At 40.4% G+C, this 18,836-nt stretch overlaps 1 protein-coding gene across 1 annotated transcript in view; it reads left to right on the top strand.

Annotated features, from left to right (window-relative positions):
- The first annotated feature begins 1,625 nt into the window (after positions 1–1,625).
- Positions 1,626–18,836, top strand: part of LOC132833581 (taste receptor type 1 member 3-like) — a 33,710-nt gene continuing 16,499 nt past the window's right edge. The window contains exon 1 of the mRNA XM_060851949.1: positions 1,626–1,908. Coding sequence (XP_060707932.1) covers positions 1,626–1,908 — 283 coding nt within the window. The remainder of the gene's footprint in view (positions 1,909–18,836) is intronic.

Raw genomic sequence — 18,836 nt, 5'->3', positions numbered from 1 at the left:
TGTCATTTATTCTGAAATCTGAAAAATTCTGAAATCAAAAAAACATCTGGCCCCAAGGATTTCGGATAAAGGATTGTGTACCTGTACTCATTTCGTATCTCCCCCATCTCTTGTGGTTCCACACATAGGCTGTCTTGCTGATCTTTGAGGCACCTTATTATCTCCCTAGTTACTCTTTTGCCTTTCGTATATTTATAAAATTTCTTTGGATTCTCCTTAACCCTCTTGCCAAAGCTATCTCAAGTCCCCTTTCTGCCCCTCCTGATCTCCCTCCAAAGTTTACTCCTACTGCCTTTATACTGTTGTAAGGATTGACACAATCTCTGCTGTCTTTACCTGACATATGCTTCCTTCTTTTTCTGAACAAAAACCTCAATTTCTCTAGTCATTCAGCATTCCCTACACCTACCAGCCTTGCCTTTCACTCTGACAGAAATGTACTATCTTTGGACTCTCGTTATCTCATTTTTGAAGGCTTCTAATTTTTCAGCTGTCTTTTTACCTGCGAACATCTGCCCCCAATTAAGTTTGTGCCTAACACTGTCAAATCGGCTTTCCTCCCATTTAAAACTTTAATTTAGAGCAGTGAGAACATAGTTTATTGAATGTAGTGTTGGAGGTCCTGGTGGAGTAGGTTGAGAATAGGAGGAATACCCTGCAACTGCATGGAGAAAAGATGTCAGCTTACCTTCCTCTGTTCAACTCTGCAACAGCTGGTACTGCTTTGTATTGGCTCATTATTCTTCTATTCTTCAGCTAAGAAGCAAGGAGCACTATAAGCAAGATGCCAATGACTAAACACTCCTTCTCCAGGTGATCTAAAGTTATAACTTAGCAGTTAGTCTTCTTAGGTGAAGTCATCAGAGAATTTCCATTTGTTGTTCAAATATTGATGAAGTCTTAACAAAACTTCCCTGTTTGAGAGGGCCCATCTTCACTGCACCAGAAACGTTTAAAATGAAAAGTCAGAATTATGTGGTGAGGATACTTTTAAGTAGTCATGAAATCCACATCAAGCATATGTTTACTCTCAGGTAGCTGGTTGGTTTTTTGGAGAGGATTTTTAACTAACATAGTGCTGGTTATTCCTTTATCAGATGGTGTATGGTGCTGAATTCAGAGTAAGTTGGCAATTCAGCTTAAGACTCCATATTGGCTGCCTATTTAGTCTCTAAGATATTCAGCAAAAACTCCTTCCTTTGTCTCTCCAGGTCAGGGTCACATCAGGTCATCAGTTGTCTTCTCTGTCTATCTGTATTTCTATCTTTATTTTTTTCTTTCTTTTTTTGTCACCCTCTCCCTCTCTGTTACTCTCTCTTGCCAATTCTCCCTCTGTCAATTTTTCTTTCTCTTCTTCTGCCCTCCCTTCTTATTCTTCTTCACTACTGCCATCACACTCTGTTCGCTCTCCTTCCTTTCTATTTCTGTGTCTTTCTTTCTCACAATGACACGATTTTCTTTGTATTTTCTCACTTACTGTTGCTGCCTTGTTTTCTCTCTCTGTCTGTTACTAGTTCGCTCTAGCTTTTATAGCTGTCTGTTCCTGGTTGATATCCATATGCCATGAATTTCTCATTTATCTCCATTTCAGCTTTTATCCTGTTGGTTATGGGATTTTTCTGGCGATGACGTTTGCAATTGATGAAATAAATAATTCCACCTCTCTTCTGCTGGATGTACAACTGGGTTATGAAACCTATGATGACTGTTTTGAGATGCTGGCCTCCCTCCTGCCCAGCCTTCTATTGTTATCAGAAGACAACAATAATGAGATTGACATTCTCTGTAATTACACAGAGTACAGAAACCGTGACAGCGCTGATAAGATCTTGGGCATCAGAACGAGCAATTGTCACGGGCAAACTATTCAGCTTGTTTTTAATTCTACATATAAATTGTGTTTTCAAGGTTTGTGAACTGAATACTTCTTATGTTGTGATAACTAGGAATTAAAGTTTCCAGGGTATAAACTAGTTGTGAATGACAGCATAAAACAGGTGATAATGAAATTTCAGCAATATTTACATACCACTGAAGTCAACAAAAGAAGGGAATTGAGTTGGATATAAAATTCTCTGTTAAATCATTATCATCCATTTTGTGCAACCACTGTCTAACATTAGTTATATAGGTCCTAGGCTCATATATGGACCGTTCTTTATTCCAGTCTTATCCAAGACTCCCCCATTTTACCAGTACATTGATAACTGTATTTGTCACATTTCATGCTTTCACCACAAAATGCAAAGTTTCACAACCTTTGCTACCAGTTTCCACCCTTTCCTCATCTTGAATGGTCCATCTCAGACCCTCAGATTTCTCTGTTGTCATTTCTGGGGAGAGGTCTTGAACATAATTTGTGAAAAGATTTCGCTTCCTCACACACAGCTTCTTATTAGAATAGAATAGACCACTTAAAATTTCACTCTCTTTCTGTCATATCTGTTCTCATGATGTAAGGTTCCATTTTAGAGCTTCAGATTTTTCATCCTTTTTCCTCAACTGAGGGTTCTCCCACCATTGATTAACAGGGCCCTTGACCATGTCTATTCAATTTCCTGTAAACCTAAATTCATATATTCACATCCAAGAACTACAATAGTATTTTATTTATTCCATTGCACTTTCTACCCCAACTGTAATGGATTATTCTCCAGCATATCAGCCACCATCAATCATATCTTCCCTTCCCCTCCCTTTCAGTCATCCAGAGGGACCATTCCCTCTGTGACACTGATCCACTGTAGGAAAGTGGAGTTGAAGATTATCAGATCAGCCATGATCTGATTGAATGGCACAGCAGACACAATGGGCTGAATGGCCTGCTTCTGCTCCTATGTTTTGTGGTCTTATAGATCAGAATTGAACTAACTAAACTAAATAAGCTAGCAATTAATGGCGTAAGTCTGGGTCTTAAAATCCAGCATCAACACAGCGGATAGTGGGAGGTGAAAAGCTCCACAGTGGTGAGAAGGAATGTTTTGAGAATGGAATAAATAGTACAATGAATCTTGATATCAACATTGTGAACATGCAGAAGGAGATGTGTGTTGAATCTTAAAAATAATTGAAAAGCCAAGTTTAGAGGAGTAAAAACAGGAAATGCTGTTTAAGAGGATATTTAAGAGAGAATCAGGGCTGAATCTTACCAAAACAGTTCATAGAAATGTAATTTAATAAAAATACGAATTAAAAAAAAACTAATGGTGCCATTAATACATATTGTGAAAACCCATCTGGTTCACCAACGCCCTTTAGGGAAGGAAATTCGTCATCCTTACTTAGTCTGGCCTACACATGCCCACAGCACATGTATTCTCCCTGGATTTGGCAGTTAGGGGAATTTGGCACCCCACTTTGCAGATGGGAATCTGGAGGAACTGTGGATGAGGTGATGCAGAGGAAGAATGTCCTTTTTCTCAAGGAAGGCAAGGCACCAGACACTGCCGGCCTTCACATCAATGCTCATACTCTATCAGCCTCACTATTACATGCAACATCTTCCCTCACTTGTCCTCTCCCGCCACTAACCTACTAACCCTGCATACCCTCTGCACTGCCTGCTTACTCACGTGGGGATCTCATCACCTTCCCCTCATCTGCACCAGCACTAACAGCCGTGTCACCAACTTTCATCTCATTCACTCCCTCCTTTCTCTCATTGCAGGAGAAATGGCCATAACTGCACTGAAAAAGCCAGGGTAGGTGGTGAAGTACTCCCAACACTAGGCTCCTCAGCCCCTTAAAGGAGAGGATCTTGACCCCCTTACTGATGAGGACTGGTCCTGTGGAAATGCTGAAACTTCCATATCCTGCCAACCAAGTAAGGGGCATTATTATTGTGATGCTATTCACCCATTACCTCAACAGTGAATATATTATTAACATAAATTTATCTCTTGCTCACAACATACTCTCTCTTTTGTCTCCTGCAGGTACAAGCAGGAATTCCACAGTCTCTGTGTTCAAGAGGATGGTGCACCGACACATCCCCGGCTTTCTCCTCTTGAGGAATAGATGGCTCAAGAGAAGCATTAGCAAGGCTGCCTCTCGCACCCCTCATCAGCTCAGATATTGCCACCTCAATGGATGGATAAGTTAGATTAGAGTCAGGAGCATCTACATCTGACTGCCATGTATCTGCAGGTGGTACAGGATTCTGGCACTTGGAGGACTGCTGGAGACTAGGCATTTGTTCAGCACCAGGCAGGAGAGGAATCTTGGAAATGACCTTTAGCTCAAAATGAGTCCTCTTTGCTGACAAGGAGAGAGGGTGGTGCCAGTAGGTACTGGCCAGAGGAGGAACCACATACAGGCCCCTGAGAAGCCAGGATGCTGCAGACTGTGAATGACAACCCTTTCCTGAATGGCCCCTTTTGGTTCCCTGCTTTGTCATCTCCCCCACTTATAGATTGAGTCACACACCTTCACTTTTGTAATCCCCTCTGCATCCCAGCATTCTGCCTTCAATCATCACCGTTGGGTTCCCCAGCTTCCCTCCCATAGCAGTAACCCCTGATAAAGCCCACTTGTCTTTTAATGGCTAGATGCCAGGACTAACAGTGGCCCACCTCCTAGAGTAACTTAGCCGAAAAGCTGTGAACAATGAGTGACAAGACCCCTGCCTGATACCTGCCCAGAATGATCCATAGTGCTGACTGTGACCTGGCACCTGGACCATAGAGGCATGGATTCTGAACACTCTGAGTGACCAACTGACCATGCCTAATTCTAGACTGATATCAGCAGCAGCCTTTTACTATACTAGGACCCATGCCTGAAATGTCTTCTTTGGCTGAGATCGATTCCCCTTAGACTTTGAGACATGATGCTTGTTTGAAGTTCATGTTGTATGTTTGGCTGGTATGCAGCTTGCACATACGTAGGTGTGAGACTGACATAGCACAGTGTCACACAACACCATGTCTACTCCCTTGAAAATTGTCTGTTGACCACTATGACAAGCTTCCTGATTTTGTCTGCTCTGAATAGCAAGGCGAGGTAGAAATACTGTGAGCATTTAAAGTCTGGGTGAGGGGTCAAAGAGTAAATAGGCAAGACAAGAGAAAGCAGGGCTGCTATAAGCATCCATGAAGGTGTGAAATGATGAGTGTTAAGGAAATAAGGAAGCAGCCCTGAGACATAGCAGGGTAAAATCTATGAGGTGGGTTCTTGGCCCTTTGCCTGTTGTGTCCTTGAAGCAGCATTCCATTGAAAGGTGCTGATGTGCTGCAGAGTGCTTTGAAATGTAGTTTAAGTTGATTGGAGATATGCCATGATGATGTGGAGAGACTGATTGCCAATGTTCATGAACATGGAGTGCATGCGGCTGTTTCCTGCTGAGCATGCCCTGAGAAAATGGTGATGCTGTCCAAGATAGAGTTCCAAAAGAGCAAGCAGTGAGCTGGAGTTGCCAGGTACCCATTCAGACTTTCAGCACTTAGTTTCTATCTAGTATGTGTATGCCTACATATTAATGAAATGAGATTAGATCATGATGAGGGTGATAATGAACAATAATTCATCTTAACAGGCTTCTGACCACTCTGATCAGAATCTTATGTCAACATCTGGGACTTAATTGGTCTCAACATTTTACCGCTAATGGAGTCAGGTGTTACTAGGGGACATAGCTTTAAATTAAGGGGTGGTAGGTATAGGACAGATGTTAGGGGTAGATTCTTCACACAGCGGGTTGTGAGTTCATGGAATGCCCTGCCTGTATCAGTGGTGAACTCTCCTTCTTTATGGTCATTTAAGCGGGCATTGGATAGGCATTTGGAAGTTATTGGGCTAGTATAGGTTAGGTAGGATTCGGTCGGCGCAACATCAAGGGCCGAAGGGCCTGTACTGCGCTGTATCCTTCTATGTTCTATGTTCTAAAGGTCTTGCTTGATATCTTACCTGGTTTTCTCAAACTTCTCACCATTGCGCATGTCATTCAGGACCTGGGACATTTCCTCCCAGAGTTAACATTTCAGGTCTGGTTCTCTCTCCACAGATGCCATCAGATCTGCTGAATTAGTTCAGCACTTTTTTGTTTTAATTTTCAGTATTCACAGTATTTTGCTTTTATGTCAAATTCAGAAGAACGAAAGCCATAGTTTTATTGATTGGGTATAAAGAGAGACAGAGAGACAGGAAGAGAGAAACGGAGAGACCAAGCCTGGTTTGGATGGCAGAACAGTGACATGATGATATAATTGTTAATTCTCTTCAATTTTCAGATTAGTTATGGGTCCTCAAGTGAAAAACTGAACAGCAAGAATATCTTCCCATCATTCCTGAGGACAATGCCAAATGATCAAAACCAAGCCATGGCCATGGTCTCCATCATCAGAAACTTTTGCTGGAATTGGGAGCAATGATGAATATGGGTGATAGGGAATAGAATTAGTTCAGAAATATGCATTATTTGAAGATATCTGCATAGGCTACATCGAGCTGATTTCCTTCCACCTCAGTCTACCCAGCACCAAGCAAAAAAGTCTTTGAGATTGTGGACCGGATCAGGCATATGAATGTCAATGTTATAATTCTCTTCTCCAATGAGAGACCCGCTCATGAATTCTTGAAACAGATACTTAAAGCAAACATCACAGGGAAGGTCTGGATTGGAAGTGAGGCCTGGGTCAAGTCTGTCTTTATTTACACCCAAATGTTAGACAGATTGGCACTGTGATCGGTACAATCATTAACAGCAGAAGCATTCCAGGTTTCGACAGTTACGTTTTAAACCATCTTACTAATGTCAGAGAAGCAACCAGTGACATCTAGTGTGTACATGGCAGTGTACAGCATTGCACATGCACTCCATACTCTGCTCAAGTGCCACAGTCGAAGATGCCAAAACACAGCTGGATGGCACAACTGGCAAGTACAGGAAAGTCTTATTATTTGTGCTCTGGGTTAGATGCTCCAATGGATCATTGCAGCCCTGAATGTATGTTGTAATAAAATTATTACAATTTCTGATGCATTTACCAATTTCTGCATCAGATCTAACCATAGGGTTCCTCAGTAATGAATACACTCACGAACTACAGGATTCTCCAGTTGTGTACATACTGACTTGACCTCAGGGTTCCTTAGTAGTGAATACACTCACTGACCACAGGATAAAGCAAAGTCACTATGGTCTTACCAGCCCATGGAGCTGGTCTCTCATTAAAGAAAAATGACTGGTAGTGTGGTCACCACACAGGCAAGGGGAGAGGTTCATGGAATCTGCACTGCAAGAATTGAACACACACTGATTGGCATCATTCTGCATTGCAAACCAACAACATTTGAACCAATTGACCTAACCTAAATAGTGTGCACACTCACTGACCACTGGATTCCTCAGAAGTGGTCACATTCATTGACCACATGATTCTTCAGTACTGAACATATTCCCTGACCACAGAGTCCCTCTGGATTGAACATACTTCTTAACAGAGGATTCCTCAGTCATGATCACACTCACTGACCCTAGGGTTCCTTAGCAATGAATGTACTCACTAAGCACAGAGTTCCTCAGAAATGATCACACTCACTGTCCACAGGTTCACTAGTAGAGAACTGAATGAGCAGTTCAGGCTGAAAGGTCTGTTCCCTGCTTTGGCAAGTCTGGAGTCCTTTGTTGTTGAAATGTACATATACCCTGGAGGTACTGGTCCAGATACTCAACAGCACAGGGTCCATTTTTTTGAGCAGTAACTAATTTCCTAAGTTTTCAACCTGATGTGGAGGAAATGTGCAGTCAAGCCCATGATTCACCTAGTACCATATAATGAATGGGCACCTGTCTTAATGTCTTTCATCATAGGATCATACAAAATAAGAAAAGTCCGCCATCCAGCCTATCAAACTTCTTCCACTATTCAGTAAGATAATGACTAATTTGATTGTTGTCTTAACTTGATTTTCCTTTTGTCCATAAGTCTCAACTTTCTTGTCAATTAAAAATTCTCAATTAAAGAATCTGACTTGCTCACTTTTGTATATGTTCAATAATGCAATCTCTACTGCTTTTCCTGGTAAAGTTTACAAAGACACTTTAGGCCAGTGTCATTATTTTTGTCTGATTCCACTTCTTCAAAACTTCCCGGGATGTTTTATTTCATTAAAGGTGCTATGTATATTCAAGCTCTATTCTCTCCCAGGCACTGGTCAACCCCTTTCATCGCCATCTTCGCTCCCTTAATTTAAAAAAACAGATTTGATTGATTAGTAGATTTAGCCATTATTTCCCAATTTGCCTGGATATCAGGTCCCCTTCTCCTCTGCAAACTGTTCACTATTTCAGGATCTTCCTCAAATTTATTGCAATCCATTTTTTAATACCCTTCTTGATTCTCACCTCCAACGACAAAACAGGAAACTGAAGGCTTTCTTTTTCACCATTTTGAGATCATCTGCTCAGCTGCATCTGATATTTTTGTCTTCTCCTAGCCCACTAAGCCAAATTTACCCCTGCCCTGTCTCTGAATTGATCTTTCTTTCTTGTGTGATGTTTCTTGGCATAGTTTCCTAGATTAAAGGTTTTATGTAATACAACTTGTCATTGTATCATTTTTTAATGAGAGGATTTACAGGTAGATTAACAGAGTTCCAAGCCATAATTTTAATGCTCCTTTCATTTTGACTATCTTTAAACTAGTTGTCAGGACTGGGGAGGAGGTGGGAAGTGGGGGTATGCTTTGTGGCCACATTCAAATTTTGAGTGAGAGCAAAGAACCACCACACTCACCAAATGCATTTGTTCCATCGGATGATGCTTAAAAATTCTTAACCAGGGCTCAATGGCTCTTTGCTCAAGGATTTAATTGTAAATATTTCTTGAATTCATTAGTATTAAAAGTTATTCGGTACAGAATTTAAAATATTTGTAACAATATTAGACTTTCAGCTTGTAACTCGCTCTAGGGTATTTGTTATCCTATAAATAAGCCACAGTATGCCCTTCAATTAGATTTTAATCAAAAAGTTTGTGTTTCAGATATAAGTATCTGATACGCAGGAGTGAGCTACAGGCTGGTATCCATAACCCTCTCGGTCTGAGGGGCATTGCTGGGATTGTCTAGAGTGTGATTTGAATTCTGCATGCCAATTCCCAGAGCGGAATTTTATTACAGGGCCAGAAAGACGTCTCATCTCTGAACTGATTTCTTCAATCCCTTTAACAAGTATTGGGCTTTGAAACCTAGAATGTCCACACCAGTACAGAAAACACATCCTGGATTTCATTGAGTGATTCAAGGACAGTACACCAAGATTAACTAATTAATAAACATACCTGTATCGGCAGGTACCTCCATCCTATTCTTCCAAGAGCTGTGGCCTGGGGCAGAAGGAAATTGCCATCAGCCTTTATTTCTACTGCTTTGAATATAAAGGTTGTCCAGGAGGAACTTTCCAGAACCTGACCAGTAGGCCTAATTACTTATCGACTATCATACAGTTCACTAGATCAGAGCAAAGGAATAATTCTGTGGAATATTTTAATGCCATTAGTTCCCCACCCCTAATTGCTCTTGAGAAGGTGGTGGTGGGCTCCCTTCTTCAACTGTTGCAGTCCATTTTGTTGTAGGTATCCCCACAGTTAGGTATGGAATTACAAGATTATAATCCAATGTTGTTTGAGAGACTGAATTATATTTCCATGCCAAATGATGTGAGACTTAAAGGAGAACTTATTTTTGGTATTCCCATATTCCTGATATCCTGGATGGCAAAATCACAGGTTAGCAAAGTGATGTCGAAGAAGCTTTGGTGACCTTCTGCAGTACTTGCTGTAGATTTTACACACAGTAATAATTGTGGATGAGGTACCAGAAAGCATCCAATGTCTGACAAGCTCTTGTCACCACTGTGATCAATGGAGACTCCTAGGATGTTAAAGATGAGGATTTTGGGGATTCTAAAGTTGTTGAATATCTCAAAAAGATGGTTAGACACTCTTGTTTATTTTAATTCTTTTATGGGATGTGGGCTTCATTGATTGGACCAACACTTATTGTCCATCCTTAATTACCCAGGTAGTGAGCTGCCTGCTTCAACTACTGCAGTATATTTGGTGTAGATAGACCCACAGTACTGTAATGGATGGTGTTCCAGAGTTTTAACCAAGCAACAATAAAGGAATGGTGATATATTTTCAAGTCAGGATGATGAGTGGCTTGGGGTATTATCTTTTTTTCTGATAGTGTTCCCACGAATCTGTTAACCTTGATCTTCTTGATGGTAATAGTTAAGGGTTTGGATGGTGCTATCTAAGGAGCCTTGATGAATTGAAGGAGCTAGTTATTGCCTGGTACTTGTTAGGGATGAAATACTACTTGCGCAGACCTGTTTGTTACTGCGTACAAGCAAAACCTCATTCATTTTCTGAGCAGTTGCAAATGAACTATACATTCATCAGAGAGAAATCCCTTTTTCCCTCTTTCATAAGATCAGAGGTAATTGATGAAACAGCTGAATATGATTGGGACTATGGTCTGGAGAAAAAGCCATAGCCTTGTCCAGAGTGGAGATGATTGGCCTCCAACGACCACAACTATTGTCCTTTGCCCTAGGTCAATAATTTTAATTAGCTTGTACTCTCAGAGCAGGTAGTATTTGAACCTGTATTCTCTGGCTCAGTGGTGCACTACCACTGCACCAGAAGAGACCTTCCTTTGCCCTAGGGATGACTGCAGCTAATGAAGAGTTTCTCAACAATTCTCATCAACTTCAGTTTTAACAGGAATTTAGGATTAACAAGACATGGAAGATGTTAATGATTTGTTGGTTATCCATCAGATGAATTTTGACTGATTAATTTTTTTGTGCAGATAGCTTTTCTTGCGATGAATGCAAATCTGTTGAATGGTCACCACCAAACAGTCCTTCCTGCTTCAAGAAAATTTTGCTGTATCTGTCCTGGATCTCACCTGTTGGTATTACTCTGCTTCTGTTCATGGTACTCAAACTCACTCCGATACTGGCCATTATGGTGATCTTTCTAGTGTATTCTAGCACACTAACTGTGGAAGGTGCTGGAGGAAAGAAGAACATGATCACCCTAACCTCACTGGCTCTCTCATGCTGCAGCACATTGTTGTACCTCAGAGAACCTTCTGTATTCATCTGTAAATCATGTCTATTGGTCATTGCCTTCAGCCTCACCTTCTCTATCTCAACTCTTCCAGTCAACTTGATGCAGATCCTGCTCAGCACTGAGCTCACTGAATTAGCCAAGTCTTTGCTGCAGAGAAAGAAACACAGTCGTTGGTACATCATCATCTGCCTCATGGGGCAGGCACCATTTGCTATCTTTGGCTGAAAATAGGTGGTGATTTTCTGATGAAGACCACAGGCAATTCTAAAGATGTCCTTGTCCTCTACTGTAAGAGTGATTCAAAGATGATGTCCTGGCTGATGTTAGGTTACAGTGGCACTGTAACAAACACTAGCTTGTTTCATGTGTACCTTTCTGATTCAGACCCCCATCTCAAACCTATAACCTGGCCTGGAAATAAGTGTCTCTGTGCTCTTCTGTATTATCATCTGGTTTTGCTTCATCCCATTTTACCCAGGAGTAAGCAGGAAACATGCATCCACCATTCAGATTTCTGCCACACTTTTCAGTTCTAAGGATTGTTACCTGTTTTAAACCTGTTTTAAAACACTCCTGATTATTTCCTCATTTATGGTCTATAAACATCAACAAGGAGGGAGTGTCAATGATACAAACTCATTGAGTTATCTTTAGAAATATGAGGGAAGGAGATGGATAGAGGACAGCTGCTGGATTGAAGGAGAATGACAAAGAAGAGGAGCAAACACTGATGGGGAGGAACAGTTTATAGAGAGGGGATTAGTTTCACATCTCATTTTGTGCCCTTCACTCTTTCCATATGCTCAGTGTCCTTGCTCTCTATCCCTAGCTGCTGGGAGCTGTATTGATTTGATCCTTACGTGCAGTCTGTCCTCAAGGGTTTCTTATTACTCCCACATTAGGCAGGTTTGTTCTTCATTCTTGACTGGCACCTAATCCAGTCAGGACCTCACTGTTGGGGTAACCTTGAGTATCCACCTCAATCATTCGGTCTGTACTACAGTGATCAAACATTTTATGTCAATCTACTGCTCTTTAGGTCCTGCGCAAAATGTGTTGGAAAAAATTGGTGAATACTTGGTGAATGCATGCTACAAATTGATAATGCAGGTAAATGGAAGACTTTTCAACATTTAACACCTTGCTTTTGTGGCTACCTCTTAAAAAACCCAGTATTATTCACCATGCACTCTACACTTTGCACCTTTGGAATAAATCCCCAATCTGTTCTGAAATACATGCATCTTTGAGCTGTGACTGAAATCACAAAAATTTACATTGCCATTGGCCAGCCCAGCTCACTGGTGCCAGAAAAGACAACCAGATGAGAGTAACTCTTCCCCAGTCATACAAGGCTGCATGATCTCAACTCACTCCCACAGCCATGTCATTCCCTCAACCTATGTCCAGAAATAAATGGCTTACTATTTATTTAATACACTGCCTTTAATCCCATTAAACAACTGCACTTTGTAAGGTGGATCATTTTGACTGCAGAATAACTGCCTTGTTCAGTTATACATAAGCATCTAATGAACATCAGAAAAACATCTGAAACAGATACTTAAATCTCTAGACGTAGTACTACACCTTAACAGGGCCAACCTTTCTAGAGAGACAGAATTGAAAAGCAGAGAAGCTATGTTAAGTGAAAAGAATCTTGGGAATATTATAAAAAGAATATAGATGCACTGGAGAAAGTATAAAGAAAAAAGATTTACACAGAACAGTCTAGGTCATTTCTCTGGAGAAGCAAGCTCTGAGGGGTAAACTGATTAAGATCTTTAAAATTGTGAGGGAATTTCTTAGGTGATATATAGTAAATTTAGTTCCACTTGTGGGGAAACATGGCCAGATCCAATAATTGTAAATTAGACATTAATAAGACCAATTGGTTTTTAGGTCAGTCTTTTTAATTCAGAATTAGTTCATAGCTCATAATCAGAAGGTGTAATTAAGTTGAAGGGTATGAACATACTTCAGAAAGAGTTCACATAGATGAATGGAATTGTAATATGTGTTGAAATAGTTAAATTAAGTGAAAAGAGGCTTCTGTAAAGGGTAGGGTGAACCTGCTGGGATTGATTAGCCTGTTCTTGATGAAGGGCTTTTGCCCGAAATGTCGATTTTCCTGGTCCTTGGATGCTGCCTGACCTGCTGTGCTTTTCAGCATCACACTCACGACTCTGATCTCCAGCATCTGCCGTCCGCACTTATTAGTATCTGTTTTTTTTAAGTCCTTCTCTGTGACTTTGCAATTGTAAACTTGAACTGGAAATAAAATGATTTCCTTTAAGTGGTCACTAGCTGATTAATGCTTTCATGGTTACCTGTAGCTACTGTATCTGCTGACAGGTTAATATCAAAGGTGTTAGGAAAAGTTCAAGTTCTGAGCAGGTAAGCAACCTGTTCACTTCTAACTGCCCATCTGTCTGTTTGGAGTAGGTTAAAATTGATCCAGGTATTCTGTGACTCACAATAAGCAATCACAGGGAGGATTTAATGTGTTATCCTTGAAAAAGTACATCATGTGTATAGATATCATATTTTGTTACATTTGCAACTTAGTTTCTTAAAAGCCAATCATTTACTGCTGACTTAAAACTCAAACTGACAAAAATGGTGAAATTGGCAAAAGTCTGTGACCAAACCACATCTACACTAAGTTGCCAAAGCCGGTCAACTTGACTCTCTCCCTAATGGGTCAGAATAACCAGCGCAGTGACATGATAATAACACATTGTGCACCACTTAGCACCATGCTTCTGTTAAAAAAAAAGTATTTCCTTTGATAAAGTGCCATTATAATGCCATACAAAATCAGTAAGCAAATTTTATGCTGTATCTAAATCTTTCCTCAAAGATTCCTCCACACTTTGAAGTGTCAAAATTGCAGTGTGGTAAGTACACTTGATTGACACAACTATGTTAGAAAAAGCCAGAGATATTAAGTAAAGACCTTGCATCTGTCTTCATGGCTGAATGTAGTGGGCAACCAAGATGTAGTGAAAATTAGATACTTTGACTGTTAATACTGGCAAATAACGTATTAAAGAAATTAATGGGGTTAAAAGCCCCTAAATCCTCAGGCCCTGATGGGATTCCCTTTAAGGTTTTAAAAGAGATAGCTGAAGCGATAGTAGATGCATTGCCTTTGATGTTCCACATTTTCCTATATTCTAGAATGATCCTCATGGATTGATAAACTGCAAAAGTAATCCCTTTACTCAAGATGAAAAGAAAAGTTAGGGAATGATAGGACAGTTATCCTGAAATCAGTAATAAGGAAAATGTTAGAATCTATTGTGACGGATGTGATATCAGGACATATAGACAAACATATAAAGAGTGGGCAGAATAAACACAGATTTACAAAAGGAAATTGACTTTAGCAAGCCTGGTAGGAGTTTTTTGAGAATATAGCTAATCGTAGCAGTGAATATGGGTACATTTGATTTTTTTAAAAGCATTCAATAAGGAGTTGCTCAAGACATGTTACACAAAAATGTAAAGAATGGATTGGATTATTATATTTGCATTGGTTAATAAAAATCAGCAAGTATGAACAAACAGTTCATTTTGCTTTCTCAGGCTGTAAATTGTGGGGTACTGCAAGGATCAGTAATTGGGCCTCACTTAAAATCTATATTAATAAATTAAATAACAGAATTGAGCATAAAGCGTTAAAGTTGATGATACAAAGCTCACTAAGAAAATAAACTGTGAGGAGACTCAAAGATAATGCAGAAGAATTTAGATAAATTAATTTGGTGGAAAAATATGGCAGATGGGATACCGCGTGGAGAAAGGTTAAGCAATTTCCTTTCAGAGGAAAAATAGAATTTTTAAAAAATGCTGAGTGGGAAATTATAATATTCAGAGTGGTCTGGGCATCGTACAGGAATCACAGAAGCTTAATGTACAGATACAGCAAGCAATTAGGAAGGTAAATGGTAAACTCTATTGGTGAATGGTGATCTCAATTACAAAAGTATTGGAATGTAACAGTAAAGTCTTGCTGCGATTGTATAGGGCACATCTGAAGTACAGTGTACCATTCTGGTGTCCTTACAAAGTATATAATTGCTTAAAAGGAAATACAAAGTAGGTTATGCTCCTCAGTCTATAGGCAGAGATTGAGGATCTTTGATCTATATTTCCTATAGTTCCAAAAGATAAGAAGTGATTGAAGGATAAAATTCTTAAGGCTTGACAGGGTAGATGCTAGTAATTGTGGAAATAGTGGTCACAATTTATGCTTTCCTTTATTGATCAGTAGATCGAGTTTAGGAGTTGAGAGGTCATGTTGCATCTGTTTAGGACATTGGTTAGGCCGCGTTTGAAATATTTGTCCAATTCTGGTCTCCCTTCTATCGGAAGGAAGTTGTGAAACTTGAAAGGATTCACAAAAGATTTACAAGGATATTGCCAGGGTTGGAGGGTTTGAGCTATAGGGAGAGCTGAATAGACTGGGACTGTTTTCCCTGCTGTCAGAGGTTGGGGACTGACTTTATAGAGATTTATAAAATCACGAGGGGCATGGATAGGGTAAGTAGACAAGGTCCTTTCCCTGGGGTGGAAGAGTTCAGAAATACAGGGCATAGGTTTAAAGTGAGAGAGGAAAGATTTAAAAGGGACCTGAGGGGCAACCTTTTCACCCAGAAGACAGTGCGTGTATGGAGTGAACTGCCAGAGGAAGTAGTGGAGCTGAAAATGTGTTGCTGGAAAAGCGCAGCGGGTCAGGCAGCATCCAAGGAGCAGGAGAATCGACGTTTCGGGCATGAGCCCTTCTTCAGGAATCTGAGGAAGTAGTGGAAGCTGGTACAATTGCAGCATTTCAAAGGCACTTGGATGGGTATATGAATAGAAAGGTTGAGAGGGATATGGGCCACGTGCTGGAAAATGGGACTAGATTAATTTAGGATATCTGGTCGCCATGGATAAGTTGGACAGAAGGGTCTGTTTCTGTGCTATACAACTCTATGACTCTAATAAGGGGTCAGCCATTTGGCAATGAAATGAGTGACCTTTTTTTACCCAAAAGAGTTGGGACATTTGGGATTGTACAGGACATGTTTAGTGATTGAGTATATTCAAATCAAATATTGATAGACATTTGGATCCAAGGGAATCAAGGGATATGAATATGTTGCAGGAAGAAGGTGCAATTATGTTAAGGATCCATCAGTAATTAATAAATAGTGGAAAAACAAATTGCTCTTCATGATTTACCTTTCTCAATGATGACAGTCACTGTTTCCACATATGTGCGCATTGACTGTCTTACTCACTACCTCAGGCTTCTCTTTAGCCCTAATTTCTCAGTCTAGCTGCTTTGCACTGATCCGACTAGATAGTGCCTCCCAGAAAGTTGGCAAAACTCCAAGAGAACATGGTATTTTACAAACAGGGTTTACTCAGGTAAAGTTGCCATAGTCACAGAAAACCATGCAGTGCTCTTTCATTAGAGAGAGATAACTGGTGTTGACTTTAATTTGAGGGTCACCACGCCTCAAGCAACGGCAATGTTGAGAAAGTAGGACCTTCATGGTAATCTCAGGCTGTGCTGGGGTAAATGGCAAAAGGTTTCATGGTACAAGGTCAAAGGGAATGGTTGTGTCATTTAAGCTCTCCTGCCCTCTATCATTTCACTTGCTCAAAACCTACAAAATCTCTGACTTTTCCCTGTTCCAGTGAAAGGAACAGACTTGAAACATTGAGCAGAATCTTAACTGGTCCTGCCTGGTGAGTTTGGGGCAGGGGAAAATTTAATCATGGGCTGGGATCATGGGGTCCCTGGCTCTGTCCTGATTTAGTCCATAGTGAATTTTGACATTCATGCTCCAATGCCAATTGAGGCCCTTAAATTGGCAGTTAATGAACATTTCCATTATGTTCTATTTTCATTTATTATTGCCATACGATAATTTGTCTCATTTACTGCTGTCCCAGCAGATGGCGATAACATACAGCATTCACTCAGTTCTCACTCGGATGAGTATCTTAATGGAGAGTCATAACAATATTTTGCTATTAGAGATAACTTTTATCAAAAAAAATCCAAACGTTGTTTCCTCAACAGCGATAATTTTGACTGAACTCTTTCAACTGCATTGATCTGAAACCTCCTGCTTACGTATCATTCAACAAAGAATTCTGACAATTTAATTGAAACCATAACATATTAAAATACAGTATTGATAAGTTAGCTTCCCTATTCAAACAACTTAGACTAGGACTGCCATAGTGTTAAAGGTTTAGATGGAGAGGAATTTGTTAAGTGCAACAAGAAAATTTTCTGATTCAGTATGTAGATGTAACTACGAGAGAAGGTGCAAAACTTGATCTACTCTTGGGAAATAAAGCATGGCAGGTGACTGAGGTGTCAGTGGGGGAGCAATTTGTGGCCTGTGATCATAATTCTATTAGTTTTAAAATAGTGATGGAAAAGGATAGACCAGAAGTTCTATATTGGAGGAAGGCCGATTTTGACGATATTAGACAAGAACTTTCAAGAGTTGAAGGCAGGGCAGATGTTCGCAGGTAAAGGGATGGCTGGAAAATGGGAAGCCTTCAGAAATGAGATAACAAGAGTCCAGAGACAGTATATTCCTGTTAGGGTAAAAGGGAAGGCTGGTAGGTATAGGGAATGCTGGATGACTAGAGAAATTGAGGGTTTGGTTAAGAAAAAGAAGGTAGCATATGTCAGGTATAGACAGGACAGAAGAAAGCGAGGACTGCAGATGCTGGAGATCAGAGCTGAAAATGTGTTGCTGGAAAAGCGCAGCAGGTCAGGCAGCATCCAAGGAGCAGGAGAATCGACGTTTCAGGCATGAGCCTGAAGAACTTTGATTCCTGAAGAAGGGCTCATGCCCGAAACGTCAATTCTCCTGCTCCTTGGATGCTGCCTGACCTGCTGCACTTTTCCAGCAACACATTTTCAGTATAGACAGGACAGATCAAGTGACTCCTTAGGAGAGAATAAAGACAATAGGAGTATACTTATGAGGGAAATCAGGAGGGCAAAAAAGGGATATGAGATAGCTTTGGCAAATAGGGTTAAGGATAATCCAAAGGGTTTTTACAAATACATTAAGGACAGAAGGGTAACTAGATAGCGAATAGAGCCCCTCAAAGATCAGCAAGGCAGCCCATATGTGGAGTGCAGGAGATGGGGGAGATACTAAACAAGCATTTTGCATCAATGTTTACTTGGAGAAGGACATGAAAGATATAGAATGTGGGGAAATAGATGGTGACAACTTGAAAAATGTCCATATTACAGAGGAGAAACTGCTGGATGTCTTGAAACATGTAAAAGTGGATAAATCCCCAGGTCCTGATCAGGTGTACCTTAGAACTCTAAGAGAAGTGATTGCTGGGCCCCTTGGTAAGATATTTGTATCACTGATAGTCAAGGTGAGGTGTTGGAAGTCTGAGGGTTGGCTAACACGGTACCACTATTTAAGAAAGGTGGTAAGGACAAGCCAGGAAACTATAGAACATTGAGCCTGACATCGGTGGTGGGCAAGTTGTTGGAGGGAATCCTGAGAGACAGGATTTTTATACGTATTTGGAAAGGCAAGGACTGATTAGAGATAGTCAATATGGTTTTGTGCACGGAAGATCATGTCTCACGAATGTAAATGAGTTTTTGAATAAGTAACAAAGAGGATTGAACTGGACAGAGCGATGGACGTGATCCATATGGATTTCAGTAAGGCATTCGACAAAGTTCCCCATGGGAGACTGG

The sequence above is a fragment of the Hemiscyllium ocellatum genome, chromosome 37 (genome assembly GCF_020745735.1).
Source record: "Hemiscyllium ocellatum isolate sHemOce1 chromosome 37, sHemOce1.pat.X.cur, whole genome shotgun sequence".
Taxonomy (NCBI): domain Eukaryota; kingdom Metazoa; phylum Chordata; class Chondrichthyes; order Orectolobiformes; family Hemiscylliidae; genus Hemiscyllium; species Hemiscyllium ocellatum.
This window is presented reverse-complemented; position numbering and strand designations above follow the sequence as displayed.